Source organism: Bison bison, unplaced genomic scaffold (assembly GCF_000754665.1).
Source record: "Bison bison bison isolate TAMUID 2011002044 unplaced genomic scaffold, Bison_UMD1.0 scf7180017864469, whole genome shotgun sequence".
Lineage (NCBI taxonomy): Eukaryota > Metazoa > Chordata > Mammalia > Artiodactyla > Bovidae > Bison > Bison bison.
Genome location: NW_011495030.1, coordinates 6,198,167 through 6,213,198, shown reverse-complemented (window position 1 = coordinate 6,213,198; position 15,032 = coordinate 6,198,167). Strand labels below are relative to the sequence as shown.

Genomic DNA, 15,032 nt, shown 5'->3' with positions numbered 1-15,032 from the left:
ATTTCATTCGAAGAGTTCTTTCCCCTCTGTGCTTGTGTGAAATGTGAGCAATGCCCAGGTCTCATGGGTAGATTCCAGAATACCTGAGACCCAGGGTTAGGTATTGCATCATCTATCCATAGACTCAAGTCACAGTTCTTTCTGTCTTCTTGGGCAGGTATCTCCTTATAAGAACCTTAATATTTAAGATATGTTGTGTTATAGTTTGTTTTCCCCAATGTCTTCATACACAGGAATGATGTTGCATGTTTATATATTCCTTTGGGACTCTTTATCTTTCACCTTATAATCCAGTGATATACTCTACTTCCCATGGGCAAGGAAAATAATTCTGGAACTTTTAGCATCTTGTAGGCCTGGCACCGAACAAACATTTATCCTGTGCCAACCTGACATGGAGGTGCTATCGTTATACCCTCCTGGTGCTGCCATATTGGAAGCCAGTTACTATGGGTGTCTGAGAAACTGCGGAAGCATCCAAGGTCATTAGTAAAGGAAACTCAGCAAACACACAATGTGACATTCAACTTAACCTTCACACAGCACTGCCTCTTTGTCTGAGAGGAGTGCCAGTAAGCACACAGGGTTTGGAATCACCCGTTATTAGCCGCCTCAGCTTTCGTATCTACAAATTGGAGATAATACTTACCTATTCAGGTTGTTGTGAAGATCAATTTTTATGTTTTCCAGAACTTCCACAATTTAGGTCCATTGAAGCCGAGGGCCCCAAATGAGTGGTAAAGACTAACAGGTTGTATTCCTCATTCTTGGATGTAAGTTGTTACAGCAAAAGTGTAGATGTGTTTTAAGAGCTTCCCCACCATTAAAACCAAGAATTCCAACTTCTATTGGGTTTCAAAATAATAAACTGCTTCCCAAGGTAAGAATTCTAGGAAATTACTCCAGTTAGACTGCATGACACAGGCGCATACCCCCCTCAGAATCTTCTACTTGGGCTTGAGGGTAGTTAAAAGGTAGTCTTCAATTGAGGTCTTCTGTTTCTAAGTGTTAACTAAAGAGTCAGTTCTTTCAGTGCCCTATATCTTTGCTATTTAAAGCCTGTCTTCTCATTTTTTGAGGAGGGTTATCAGATTTTCAAAGATATAAGAAACAGAAGCAAGTGTCAAAGTTGAAGTCTCCAGGTTTTTGCCTTGTGTTCATCAAGAATAGAACACCAGAGGCTTGGAAATGATACCAAGGCTTTAAAATAGCTATAAGAATGTTTTAAGAGCTGATTGAACAACTAGGAATATTTTTTACCAAATAGATAGCTTGCAAAGGCCATTTAAAAATTTGGACTCAAAACCTTGACTGAATTTCTTTACCAGAGGCCACAGATCTGTTTATCATCGGTCTTCGTAGCAGGTGAAGTCTCTAGAGGGTTTCCTTTCTGTGACTTGCATGACAGGCTCATTTAACTTCAAACATCCTTCTTTAGTGTCTGCTAAGCTTCATACTTTGCCTCTTAATTAATTCTCATTTCCCATATTAAACTCTAGAGACATAGCAAACTCATGCCAATAGGTTTTACATTGGAGTCTTAAAGTTCTTGTGTGGCTCCCGATGCACAAGGCTCTAGTCTTCCATGAACTATTACTTCATGCTGAATTGATTAGCCATGTAACTGTTCTAATTTCCACAGAAATATCTAGTTACCACATTTCTTCAAGTGAGTTTGTACCTCTTAAGGTAGAGTTTCTGTCCTTGGTTACTTCTGTAGAGACCAAGGTGAAAGAATGAGATGCTATAGACTGTTTGAAGGTTGGAAATTGGGACCTAAAACCTGGAAGTCCTACCAGGGACTGGAATCCAGGTGATGATGGAGGATCTGCTTGGGTTTATTCTTAAAATCTATGGCTTTGGGCTTTCTAGTAGACTAATACTGTATAATCCTTGTAATGGGGGGAAACACTGGTGTCTTTAAGCTTCCAAGGAAGGAATTCTGTTTTGCTCTAAATGAATAAACCTATCAATGGGTTTTATACAAGAACAAGGTCAAAGTCCCAGTCAACCAAGTGGCCTTTAGAGTTTACATAGATGAATGCTCATCTACTTATAGAACAGACGCTCCAGACACCCCACAGGAGCAGGGCACATGCTGTTTAGTGTCATGACTATTTGCAGATGAAGCAACAGGTGGCAGGCAGAGACTCCTACCTTTACAACTTCATCCTTATCCTCTGTATGCTTGACCTCCATACCCCCACAAAAAAGGTCCACACCAGAATTCACTCTCATCCATTTGACTGGACTCACAAGAGGGCATCTATTAAACAAGATGACAGACGCACCTTCTCATCTAGAATTATTGATCTCTTCACCTAAGCCACAAGCCAAAGGACAACTGTCTTATTTACATTCCATATGCAAATGGACTCTGCCTCATCCACTGATCCATTTAGCTATTCAAAAATATCTTCTCTTCATCCTTTGGCTACTGCACTGATCAATCTGCAAAGATTGCAGCTCCTTCTGCAGTGGACCATCGCCTTGCTTTGGACTTGGAGCATCTTCCCAGGGTTAAAGCTTTGTTTCTTCCCTTGCTTGTTGGCTTCCTGAGGTTTAAGAGAAAGCAATGGCCCATCTGATGCAAATCTTACACAAGTTGTCTGCTACTTTTTCTTCTACCCAGTGTCCTTTTATACTCTTCATATTAAACGTTTTGAAAATCGTCCATAGAAGGAATTCATTCTATGCCAGCAAGCCTGACAGATAAGATTACCTTATAGATTCTCCATGAAGTCACTTTAAAATAGTGGTTTTCAAATATTAGTTTACATCAGAATCACCTGAAGGGCTTCTGAAAACACATATTCCAGGACCTTGCTCTCAGAGCTTTTGATTGAGCAGGTCCAGAGTAGGGCCTAAGAATGTGAGTGTTTAACAAGTTCCTAGATGATGCAGACGCTGACCTTAACCCCACTGAGAACCACTGCTTTAGACTGTTCAAGAATGGCACTGCCTGTTACCTCCCTAGCTGTTCTTCAGGGCCGATGGTGTAGATGTGTAAAAGAAGAAAGTTCTTACCCATGCACTGGAAGGCACTTTTCCTTGAATGACACATAATTTTAGGACATGGAAATCTGAGACAAGTACAGAAAAAATTGATAGAAATCTTTACCATATGTTACTGGATCAGGAAACTAATTGGAGTAGGAAATTTCCTCAAAGGGTTCTAGGTACCGGCTAAACTAGCTTCTTTTACCAAACAAGAAGTATTTGGGGAGGCAAGTATTAAGGGGTACCTCATTCTTTTAGTACTTAGTTGTAAGAGAAACAAGCCATATTATAGGCTTCAATATACAACATCAAGATCTAGAGCTCATATATTTAGTTAGAACACCTGATACTACTCAGGCTGTTTATAGAAATTCATCCTAGAGGAATAGGCACAAACCATGGTTAAGCTGCTTGGTTTAATTTTTTTTTTTAGCACTTGGAAAAAAAATGTACAGTAGTTTGAACACTTAGTCTTTGCAAACCTCCATTGAGGTCAAAGATTTCATTCATACGTACAAAATTAGTCTACAAATTTTTTTTTTTTTGGCAATTTCACCTTAGTAACCCGTTTTATCCTATTGCCATTGTCCCAACCATTGAAAAAGTTTACAATAATTTACATAGAAATATTTTCAAAGTGCTTAAGAATAGTGATTGTTCTCTGGGATATTTACAGATGGCCTATACAATGTATGTACATGTGGTATACACTATAGCACAAGTTTCGTTGCTGGAATATGGCTTTCGAGGGAAAGTGCATATTTGGCCAGAGGTGGCAATACTGTTTAGAGATTCAAGGGTTACAGATACTTTTGGTAACCACATCCAAAACTGAAGGAGAATGTGGATGGGAATATTTACAAAAGTAATATAAAAATGATTAAGTATACAAGCTTGATCCACGCAAAGATATCTTGATGTTCTTCCAGATGGGAGGAAGAAAGAGGCTTCAGCTGCTGGCTTGGTTACCATTCCAAAGTGGGGGTTTCACTGGTTCAGACCTCAAAGGTGCGACTTGTCTCAGAAGTCAGGCTAGATCATCGTCTGTGCTTACAACTGATATCTGTGGAACAGAAAAAGCATGGAGTGAGTTTGGTGATTCCTTTGTTGGTAGCAACTTCATTTTCTAAAGCAAACCTTGTTTTTGAGTTGTTCATTCAGAGACCAAAGGTGCCCAGAAGGGAAGCCAGACCCCAAACTGTACTGAGTTGCATCGCTAATGCATTTTAACTTGAATTCAACTATATTTACTGGGTAGAGAGAGAAAATAGTGTGACTGATTCTGCCTATTCTCCTGAATGATCTTAGACTGTGGATAAAAATGTGAAAAGACACGCGTGTGCCATGAACTGACCACCACTCTTGCTTCACCAGAGCTTTGCACTTGTTTTGTTCAGACTGTTCCAAAAGTGAAGGCTAAACACTCCATGTTGGTTTCAACTGAAGATCAAGTGACTGACTCCAGTGTTGAAAGTAAGGCTAGCTCTGTGAAGTGGGATAGGTGATTTTCAAGCATTTGGTCGTTTCGGCTAAATGAACCTTGCTCAATACACTGACTTTAAGTCACCCACCCTATAGGCACCTGCTTTAAGTTCAAAAAGGAGATCTTTGGTTCATGTTAATATTTACATGTAGCTTCCATAACCCAAAATATCTTAAATTGTACAATGATGTCCTTAAGTTGACTTGTCATTCTGTTCAGGGCAGACAGTTGTCAATGACTTAAATTCTAACAGGCTAGACTGTCTAATCTTCAGGGAGTAGATGAAGTACCGGCTTGACCAAAAAGTTTGTTTGAGTTTTTTGATAATAGCTTATGAAAAACCCAAACAAACTTTTTGACCAACCCAATATTTGGTGACTCCATGGTTCTAATGGCTGTTTCCAGCCCAGGCAATCATAGCTTGTGTCGTGGTCTCACTGCAAGTCATGTACATAAAGACACAGAGCTGACTTACTGCTGGGTACGTGTGTCCAACAGAAGCACTGTGTCTACCAATGTCTATTGATAGGTCCTCTTCAGTGGTCTTCAAGTACACAGGATTGTCAAAGTTCATGCTTTTCATGTTCTTATGTTGCCAATTCCGCCACATCAAGTAGCCACCTACTGCTGCCATTGCTAAGAGTACTGAAAAAAAGTTAGAAGGTGACTAATCAAGGTCTAGTCTCAAAACATACAAAAAAGGAGGATGCTCAAGAATCCATGATTGTTAACTAATAAAATCTTCACGTTTTAAGAAGCTGGGATGACTAGAAATTAGAATATAAATGGGGTAGGAGCTTAAAACAAGTTCAGACCAGAGGTTGTGTTGTTTTATAGACACTGATGCATAGCTAGACACCTCCGTCTGGGCAGTTGTGGAGTCCTTGGCTCCTCCCCAGGCTGATCGAGTTCAAATTTCAGAAGCTTCTGGAGAGTTCTTCAGATGGTCCTCCTGGTGAGTTAGCTAAGCTTGGAATCCCATAATTTAGGATAAAGAGACCACTGTAGCACAGTGCCTCACACTTCACATGCCCTAGAATAGCGTTAGGGCATTCAAGCCCTTCCTGGGCTTGAAAAGGCTTCACTATTTTTAATGTACCTTCTATAACTCCTCAAATCATTTAAGAACTCATGTATCTCCTCTGTATGAAGTATTATACATATTTCGAAGGGGAACAGAAAAGTGCTCTTCACTGGGACGGACTTATTATGAAAGGGGATAAAGCCAGACAAACAATTCTGAAGTAGAAAGGAGTGAGCACTTAACAACTGAACATTCGTGCCTGCCATTTGCCATGCTAAGGACACCACTGTGGAGAAGGTTATGGACTCTTAAATGAGCATGCCAGCTTGGGGAGGGGCCAAGGGTGATTCAGTGTCCGGAGTGCTGTGACAGTACAAGGAGCTACAGGAAGGGCATCTCTAGACAAACTAGAAACAGCCATCCAGTATCTATGAAGTTCCTTGGATCCAGATGTGTGGGGAATGTACTTACAGAGGGGAAGGATGGCCCAGGCAGCAGAAGTCCCTTTAGGGGGAACACTGACCTCCGACACTGCTGTGGTCACATTAATCCCTACAAGGGAATAAAGGGAATCAGTTTAGAAGGATCTGAATTCAGACTTAGAAATTCACCCACCTGGTAGAGAGCCTCACGCCCTCTTGCATCCACCACTGCTGCTCAGTCTCTACTCCAACTGTTTACCAAGAACAAATGATCTAGAAGTACTTCTGAGTCTCACGTTACAATAGCCATTTCATGAACAGCTCTCTCACAGATGTCTTACTAAGTCAGGTCAGGCTAAGAGCTGCAGGTTCTAAGTCTTTGGAATTTAAATACAGGTTACCAATTAGGGGCAGAACGAGGAGTTAAAGGCTGCATTAATGATGTAAGGGACAGGTACAAAGAGTGTGGCTGTTAGTTGAGATTAACCATTTGCAGTACTGAACCCAGTACCTCCAGGAACTAGTCCACTAGTTGGAGAAATTTCTGCTGTGTTGGTATCTTTTGTCTCATTGTAATTCACAGTAGTTGCAGTACCTAAATTATAAAACCAAGAACCTGGTTAATGCCAAGGTTCCAGAGTGGCTAGCTCTTTAGTCCAGACAAGCCATGTGGTGGGTTATTTTAACACGGGGAAATTGACAAACCACTGCTGAACCCAGCTGCATGGTGGATGTGTCAAAACTAAGGGAAACCTCAGAAAAACCCAGATACACAAGTCTTTGGGCAGAACTGTAAGCACTGGGAATTTGACAATTCAAAAAGATACACAGCCACACTTAATGACCTCTCTAGGCAAAGTCCCAGGCTCCTGGGAGTTGCAAGAAATGCTCTCAAAACCATATTACCAGGCATACTAGTCTCACTGTCAAATTGTTTTGTAATTGCTTTCTCAGTAAACCGAACTTGTCCCTGCAGGGACTCAGTATCATGCTAATAAAAACCTCACGTTATGAGATCCTAATTCACAACATGTAAGTTTTAATTTGCCACTTAGTCAAAAGCTAAGAACAGGAGACCAAGATGCAAGTTTCATTTAAGTATGAGTTTAAGATAATGTCACCCACTGGGGCGAGAAGTTTTCCTGGAACCCTGGCATTCTTTAAGCCTCATTTCAGACCCTTTCTTTGAAAGACAATGTTAAGACTTTAAGAATCTGCAAGTTGGCTGGGTCAGTGCTGTTATGGGACTAATTGGTACAAATCAGTATAGTCACCTATAAACTCATCTTATGTGAGTTAGAAGTCAGTCCTCAAGGAATGACACGAACTCTTGGTAGAGTTGGTAGCAGATACGTTCTCTAATTTATTCCAAGAGTGAGTTAAAACAGAATTCTTAAAATCCAGGCTAATTTTTATAGCTAGTGTTTTATCCTATTGCCTGTTGTAGGTCCTGCTTATGGTTGAGAAGGAAAAAAGCCTTACTGTGACACTCTCGGCCATTGTCCTCTAGATTGTATCCATTGGGACAGGAACAGGTGTATTTTGGAGAGTGGTCATTAATCTGTGGGGCTGGCAGGCAGAGGTATTCACATCCTCCATTCTCCACATCTTCTTCACACCAGTTTTTACCTATTCAGAAAGAAAAGTCTTTTCAAAATGGGTCTTCCAGTGCCTGCTATACATAAAGCTTGGTTCTAGATGCTGAAGACATGAGTCCTTGTCTCTAAGGATTGCTCTGTCAACCCCTAAAGTTAAGCCAATACTCATGAAGGATAAATAGTAGGAGTACAGGCAGCATGCTCTAAGGACACACAGAGCCAGACAACTTCTTGGAAGTAGGAAAAGAGTTATGCTGTACACAGATGTATGGAGGGAGGAGGTGGGCAAAGGAGGTGAGTGAGCAGAGGCTTCACTATCGGTCCAAAGCTTACAGCCAAGGCTCAGAGGAAGGAGAGAAGCATGCTCTCTGGCTTTGTCTCACTCCCACAGAATGGGAGGAACCCAGCTACAGGGAGGCTTAGAGGTTTCATTTAGATAGAACCAGTCGTGTATTCTGAGCAGGGGACCACATGCCCAGATGTGTTTGAGCACCTATATAGTTCCATACAAGAGGTGTCATGGTGGAGAGAGAGGGAAAGGTGATGGCATAAAAGCTACTTTGGAGGCGTAGTGCAACAGTTGTAGCAAGAAGGAATGAATGCCAAGGGGGATGGAAGGGATTGATATAAAAGTCAGGAGGCTGACAGTTGGGAGGGAAGCTAAAAGCTGAAGTTCTGAAGCTCTCTGACCTGTAAGTCAGACTATACTGAGCACCAGGTCTGAAGGGTTGGAGGGAGGGTCCAGTGGGGGGAAATTTCCATCGTGGAGCAAGCTGAGTTGCTAGGGAGCTGCTGATACCCAGAGGGCACTGTGTCAAGCTGCTGCCCTGAAAGTAGCCGGAGGGGCTCTGCTTCCCCACGATACCTGATGGTTGTACAAGTTCGTGATAGACAATGATGTCCTGGGCATCATTAAGGTTGTTAACTAGAGTGGCCAGCTCCGAGCCAGTGAATTTATTGGCACCATAGACTGCTTCATTTTCCCCATCTATCCAGTAGACACGATCCTAAAACAGAACCCCCAAATTAGTATGTACATGTAGGTTCAACATGAGTCAGTCTCTAAGGTCATTATTATTTACTGCCAATTTAATGGATCAAATTTATTTAAGGCTGGGTTGGGATGTCAGATGTAAAACTCTAAGAGAAGCAAGTTCAGGCTCTTAAAATGCTATGAGGAATCAGTATGTCAACTGGCCCAGGTTTTAGGTGATGGCCCAGGTTTGGGTTTAGGTTTCTCAAGTCATGCCCCTCCATCCTTCCCTCCTTCCCCTATTCTTTCTCTCCAAGCTGCTACAGTATCTCAGAGGTATATGCTTAAATGTGAGACACACATCTTACCTCAAATATTGTGAGTGCCAGGGGATGAGCTAGGAATTCCAGAGACTTCAGGACTATCCTGCGATCTTGGCCGTTCAAGTCCACACTGGATAACATGTGCAATTTGGAATCCAGCCAATAGAGGCGGCCCTTTATAAGGTCTGGTAGGAAAAGAATGGTCAGAAGTCAGAACTGGTCTGCTTCCATTTAAAATATCTAAGGAATTCAGTACTCTGCTTTCACTGTTCCTCCTCTAGCAGGGGTTCTTAACAGGGTACCCCAAATCTTGTGCAGCAGCATGCAGAATCTGCACCCACATACATCTGGGGGGACTCAAGGGGTACCTGAGATTGTCAAAGTAACTGACTCAAGTGTTAGTGACATCAAAGACGTATTAAAAGAGGCCAGCATTTTGTTGTTCTCCCCTTAGGAGCCAGAAGTGCCCTGAAATTCAGGCAATGTAAGGCACCTAGGTCAGGAGTGTTTATGATGAGAGTTCACCTAATTCATGTCACAGATTAGCCCCGGATGGATAGAAAAGCTAGTAATTATGGAGCAAGTGATTTGTTAAGTCCACCGTTCCACTTGTACTGTTTGGTTCTTCTCATCACAAATCCTTGCTTAAGAAGGAATCTTAGAGTTGTCTGCTATAGTCCAGCATTCACTATAGAGATTAGTAAAACTCTGCAGACAGTTGAACCGTAGTTGAGGAGGGAAGAAAGCACATACCAAGTGTAATTCCATTAGGCCACTGGATGTCTGCTGTCACCAGCGCCCGTCTGTCAAACCCATTCATTCCTGCTTTTTCAATTTTAGCTGGTTCACCCCAGTCTGACCAGTAAACAAAGCTGGGAAGAATTAAATTAGAAATCAGCTTCAGTGGTTTAGAAGGAATAAAGTTGTAGCTTGAGACATACATGTTCAAAGAGTAAATGGGAAACTCTAGAGTATAAATTGTACCACTTAAGGGTCAAAGTTATGTTCTGGGTAAACAAAAGTTAACACTCTGGATCGACAAGCTCATTGTTAACTATATTAAACTATATAAGCCTGATATTAAACTTCAGCCCGAAGTCACAGGTTATATATTTCCTTTATGAAAGGCCAATGTTTTCAAGAGAGTGAAAAACGAGTATCTGGTAAGTTTTACAGACACCCAGGGCTGGGCTGTGAGAACACAGTGAGGCTTCATGGGAGTCAACTGTGATTACTACAGCCTTGGTCAAATTGCTAATAGTTGCTTTCTTGTTTTATTTAAGGGCAATTTGGAGGAAGTCCTCAGTGAAATGTTTCTAGAGAGGTTTATTTATCTTCATTGGATTTCAGACAACTTGCACACTTAGATGAAAGCCTAGAGATAACGTGGTTACCAAAATCCTCACATCTCATGTGACTTAGGTTGGATCATTCAGAGCTAACCTGATAAAAGTGTTCAGACAAAAATTAAATCACTTGCATTTAGAAATGAGCCTATCTATGAAGCAGAAACAGACTCACAGACATGGAGACAGACTTACGGTTGCCAAGAGGGACATGGGGGAGAAGGGAGGGGTGGATTGGGAGTTTGGGATTAGCAGATACAAACTATTATATATAGACTGGATAAACAACAAGGTCCCACTGTACAGCACAGGGAACTATATTTAATATCTTGTGATAAACCATAAGGGAAAAGAATATGAAAAAGAATGTGTATATATATATATGTGTGTGTGTGTGTGTATATTTATGTATCTCCAGATATATATATATATTTCCAGGCAAGAATACTGGAGTGGGTTGCCATTACTTTCTTTAGGAGATCTTCTCAACGCAGGGATTGAACCCAGGTCTCCTATGTTGCAGGCAGATTCTTTACCGTCTGAGCCACGAGGGAAGCCCTATATATATACATACACACACACACACATATACATATAGCTGAATCACTTTGCTAAAAAGCAGAAATTAACACATTGTAAATCAACTATACTTCAGTGTAAAAAATCACTTGCACAGAAGCTGGGTGGGCATAAGAGTTTAGATACAGCTTTCGATGTATCTCAAATCAGAATTGTTTCATTCATGTGAACTAGCAGTCACCTGCTCAGGGAGGGCCTGTCATATAGATGAGTCCATTCCCGGCTTGCTCAACTATGGCATCACTGACATCTTGTACTAGATCATTCTTTGTTGTAGAGAGCTGTTAAATCTTGGGATTTCAGTACTATTTTAGGCACAAGGGAAGCTCCTGACCTACACAGATAGCATCTGAAAGTCTATGTGATGAAAAACACAGAATACAAACCCAGACAACGGGTCCACAGCTATGGAGGCAGGCTCTCGCAAGTCAGAGTTAAACAGGAACTTCCTCTTGGTTCCGTCTAGGGTAGCTACTGAAATAGTCTTAGAAGCCGCGTCAGTCCAGTAGATGGTCTTGTACACCCAATCAACAGCAATGGCTGCAGGATTATAGACATTGTCGATCATTTTAACATGTCTACCAACTTTGTCATCAATTGAGGCACTGAAACAGAATAGGTCACAAGAAATTTAAGAGTATGACACCATCGGAGCCTGGAGAATGGACTTTCTGATCACAAAATGGTCAGCTACTTTGTTCAGAATGAACTCTAGTAACCCCATAGTTCAACACTCAAATTATGTAACCACGCTGCTTACTGATTCCAAATTACTAACACTGTAAGTGATCTTGTTGTTGGTCTGCATTCTACTTGCAAGAACACCATACTCTTAAGTGAAGCTATCTGCTTCAGTAACTATCATCTGAGTCTCTACAGTTCCCAATAAGAAAAAGCTACCACTACCATTCTAGTTGTAGCAACTATGAACTAACTCAACTAACTGGAAAAAAAAAAAAGGGGGAGAACATCAGAGAAATTAAGATGTTACCTGTTATAATCTTATAATTGTAGCCATCTTTTATTTTACAGGTGATTGTTAGTTTCAAATGAGGAACTCATAGTAATTTAATAATTAAAGAATCAGTGTTTACATTTAAAGTGTATGTATGCTAAGTTGCTCCAGTTGTGTCTGACTCTTTGTGACCCTATGGACTGTAGCCTGCCAGGTTCCTCTGTCCATGGGATTCTCCAGGCAAGAATACTGGAGTGGGTTGCCATGCCCTCCTCCAGGGGATCTTCCCTATTTAGGAACTGAACCCGCATCTCAAGTCTCCTGCATTGGCAGGTGGGTTCTTTACCACTAGCGCCACCTGGGAAGCCCCTTAAATTTAACATTCCTGACATTCAATGCTAGACTGGAACTAGAGATGAGGGAAATTCCTCCAAACCTTCAAAAGGCCAGTGGCAATGACTTAGACCAGGACACCAAGAACGGAACTGTAAGTTACCTGAAGATGGCCTTTTGGCTTAGATCAGCCCAGAACAGTTTCTGAGCAGCGATGTCAGCATCGAGAGCCACAGTGTTTCTCAGCTGTTCAACTAGTTGGATATATTCTTTCCTCTCCAAGCCAATCTTCCTGATGTCTCGTCTATTGGTGAAGATCAAACTTGGCTCTTTGCCTGCAAGACAGGAGTCAGGTTAATTTAGCTTTGCTGAAAGAAGACAAGGTCCTTCCAAGTTACTTCCTCCCAATAAAGGAGCACTTAAAAAGTGAGGGCACTGCTGAACACTCCAGGAGTACTGTTGCCGAAGTCCGTGCCCCGGGCCTGCAAGCACTTCCTACTGTTTAAGAAGGCCATCCTCGGGTCACAGCATTCAACAGAATAGGGCAGCTGATGCATGTTACTTATTTGAATTGCACTCAAGTTTTGGAAGCAGAGAATAAGCAGGTATTCATGATACATATGTAAAAGGAATTGACCAAGGCAGGCATCTGGGGCAATGATTTGCTATCTAACATCCGCAATTGCACTGTGAATTTACTAGCATTGCTCTCAAGTACTGTTTTATTTTCATATTTCATTTGACTGTTGTAGTCACTGGCTGTACCTTTCATGAGCACTTGCTCATAAAGGTACTAGAGCAACACTAGTCCAAGTCCATTTACCTACTGCCTTGCACACGCCCGTGGCAAGATCCATTTGATAGCCACGACTACATTCACACTTGTAACCGCCTTTTAGGTTGATACAAATTTGACTGCAGATTCCCGGATTTTGGCATTCATCAATATCTAGGAGGGAAATTAGAATTAGTCTTGCTTTTCCTAGATGATCTACAGAGATCTTCTGACCTTTCCCATCACCCTCTGTTCTCAGGCTCTGTTCTTCAACTCACCTCCACAGGTTTTCCTATCTATGAGTTCAAACCCAGCTGCACAGTCACATTCATAGCCTATAACTAGGTCTTTGCAGATATGGGAGCATCCACCATTATTAACCAAGCATTCATTTACATCTGAAATAAAAAGATAGTAGAGTTACTTAATACTCAAATTGATATTTGATCTATTAACATTTAAAATCCAGGCTATTCGTGATAACTTGTCTAGATAGTCTAGTCAAACCCATGATTTTTCAAGATCTAATAATGGGCCTTGCAGATACACATCTCAGTCTGTATTGGGGAAATAGTAAACCCAATCTCTTGGCAAGTTAACAGTTGGTTAAGCAGTATTTAGTCAAGGTTCTCTATTGCTGATTGGTTATCATTAAGGGGGTGAAACTATGAACTACTTTGTCAGCACTTTTAAGTCATAACATTTCACTTTTAAGCCCAGCAACTGAACCTAATTCATTAAAGTAGTTTACCCAGGCATTAGGCAGGCTCCAAACCGCATTAGCTCTGCTGGGTCTGCTTAACCCGTCCCACTCTGTCCTCACGCAACCCCTTTACTTACGGCATTCTTTCAGGGGCTCGTCACTCCAGTCCCTGCAGTCCTGCTTCTGGTTGCACACTTTACTGATATCAATGCATTCCCCACTTCTGCACTTGAACTTCCCGGGACCCAAGCACTGATTGACTACAAACCGAGACACGGAAGAGAGATTCCATCAGTGGGTCTGATCAGAGCAACCATTGGACTAACAACCCACAACCAGGGGACACCCACCATTCTTGCAGTTGACTTCATCAGAACCGTCCACGCAGTCTCGGATGCCATTACATTGCCTGCTGCCGTGGATACAGCTGCCGTCCTCACACTCAAACTGGTCGGGTCGGCAGGTTCGGGAAGCTACAGGGGGAGAGAATGGCATGGGGTGAAGTCAGCCGAAGTGTCCCTGGTGGATATCTGGGTGAGAGCTGCGCATGCCACACTGACAGGAAAGTGACTTACGACAGTTGACCTCATCGCTGCCGTCCTTGCAGTCGGGATCCCCATCGCATCGCCATTTCTTGTGGATGCACTCGCCAGAGCCACACTGGATCTCGCTGGCCGGGCACCTGGTGTGGATCACTGGCTGGCGGCCACACTGCTCCAGGGACTCATCCGACTGGTCCGAGCAGTCTGCGTCATCGTCGCACACCCAGCTGATGGGGATGCAGGAGGAGGTGCTGCACTGGAACTCGTGGGGCCCACAGGTTGGTGGGGCGCAGTCCAGCTCGTCGCTGCCATCGCTGCAGTCATCCTGGCCATTGCACATGAAGTTCCTGGAGATGCAGCGGCCACTGGAGCAGGTGAACTCATCAGAGCTACACGTTACGTTGCCTATTGAGAGACAAGATGTCCCATTGAAAACTCATCAGGACTTGTCCTTTCAAGCCTCTTGTCCCCAAATCTAACATGCAGGTCATGGATCATGAACCCCAGCTTTTTCACCTAACTTAAAAGCGAAAGTTGGATTATATCAATATTTCCCAGAACACCGGGAAACAGCCTTAACATGTAAAATAGGCAAGGACATTTGAAGAGGAACAGAAATGAAGGAATGAGAAAATAGATGAAGACTAGAACTTCATTTGAGATGAGAAGCATCTTAAAGGGACAGCAATTAATAACTTAAACTGTCACAAGATACCTCATTGGGAAAGGTGGACATGAGTTCTCTTTAAATGGTACACTGCTCATCAGGCCAGGCCACATCCTGAGCTGAGATGATCAGGCATCAGGTACATGAGCAAACATTCACTCCTAATAAGCATTGTGACACCATCACCAAAAAGAAGCCTCCATGTATTATACCACCATACACGGTCCCTTCTCTTTTGGTCCTTCCAATCAGGATCAGGAATAACAGGTCATAAATATTTTCAAGTTTTAGAAAGTCACTTTTGGGGCT

At 42.3% G+C, this 15,032-nt stretch overlaps 1 protein-coding gene across 1 annotated transcript in view; it reads right to left on the bottom strand.

The window, feature by feature from the left end:
- Positions 1-6: 6 nt before the first annotated feature.
- VLDLR (very low density lipoprotein receptor) overlaps positions 7-15,032 on the bottom strand; it is a 36,107-nt gene continuing 21,081 nt past the window's right edge. Inside the window, exons 8-21 of the mRNA XM_010860735.1 lie at positions 14,090-14,461; positions 13,865-13,987; positions 13,652-13,774; positions 13,090-13,209; positions 12,860-12,985; positions 12,200-12,371; positions 11,135-11,353; positions 9,577-9,695; positions 8,869-9,008; positions 8,393-8,534; positions 7,412-7,558; positions 5,979-6,059; positions 4,959-5,128; positions 7-4,063 (exon numbers count right to left, since the gene is read on the bottom strand). Coding sequence (XP_010859037.1) covers positions 4,028-4,063; positions 4,959-5,128; positions 5,979-6,059; positions 7,412-7,558; positions 8,393-8,534; positions 8,869-9,008; positions 9,577-9,695; positions 11,135-11,353; positions 12,200-12,371; positions 12,860-12,985; positions 13,090-13,209; positions 13,652-13,774; positions 13,865-13,987; positions 14,090-14,461 — 2,090 coding nt within the window. The 3' untranslated portion in view covers positions 7-4,027. The remainder of the gene's footprint in view (positions 4,064-4,958; positions 5,129-5,978; positions 6,060-7,411; positions 7,559-8,392; positions 8,535-8,868; positions 9,009-9,576; positions 9,696-11,134; positions 11,354-12,199; positions 12,372-12,859; positions 12,986-13,089; positions 13,210-13,651; positions 13,775-13,864; positions 13,988-14,089; positions 14,462-15,032) is intronic.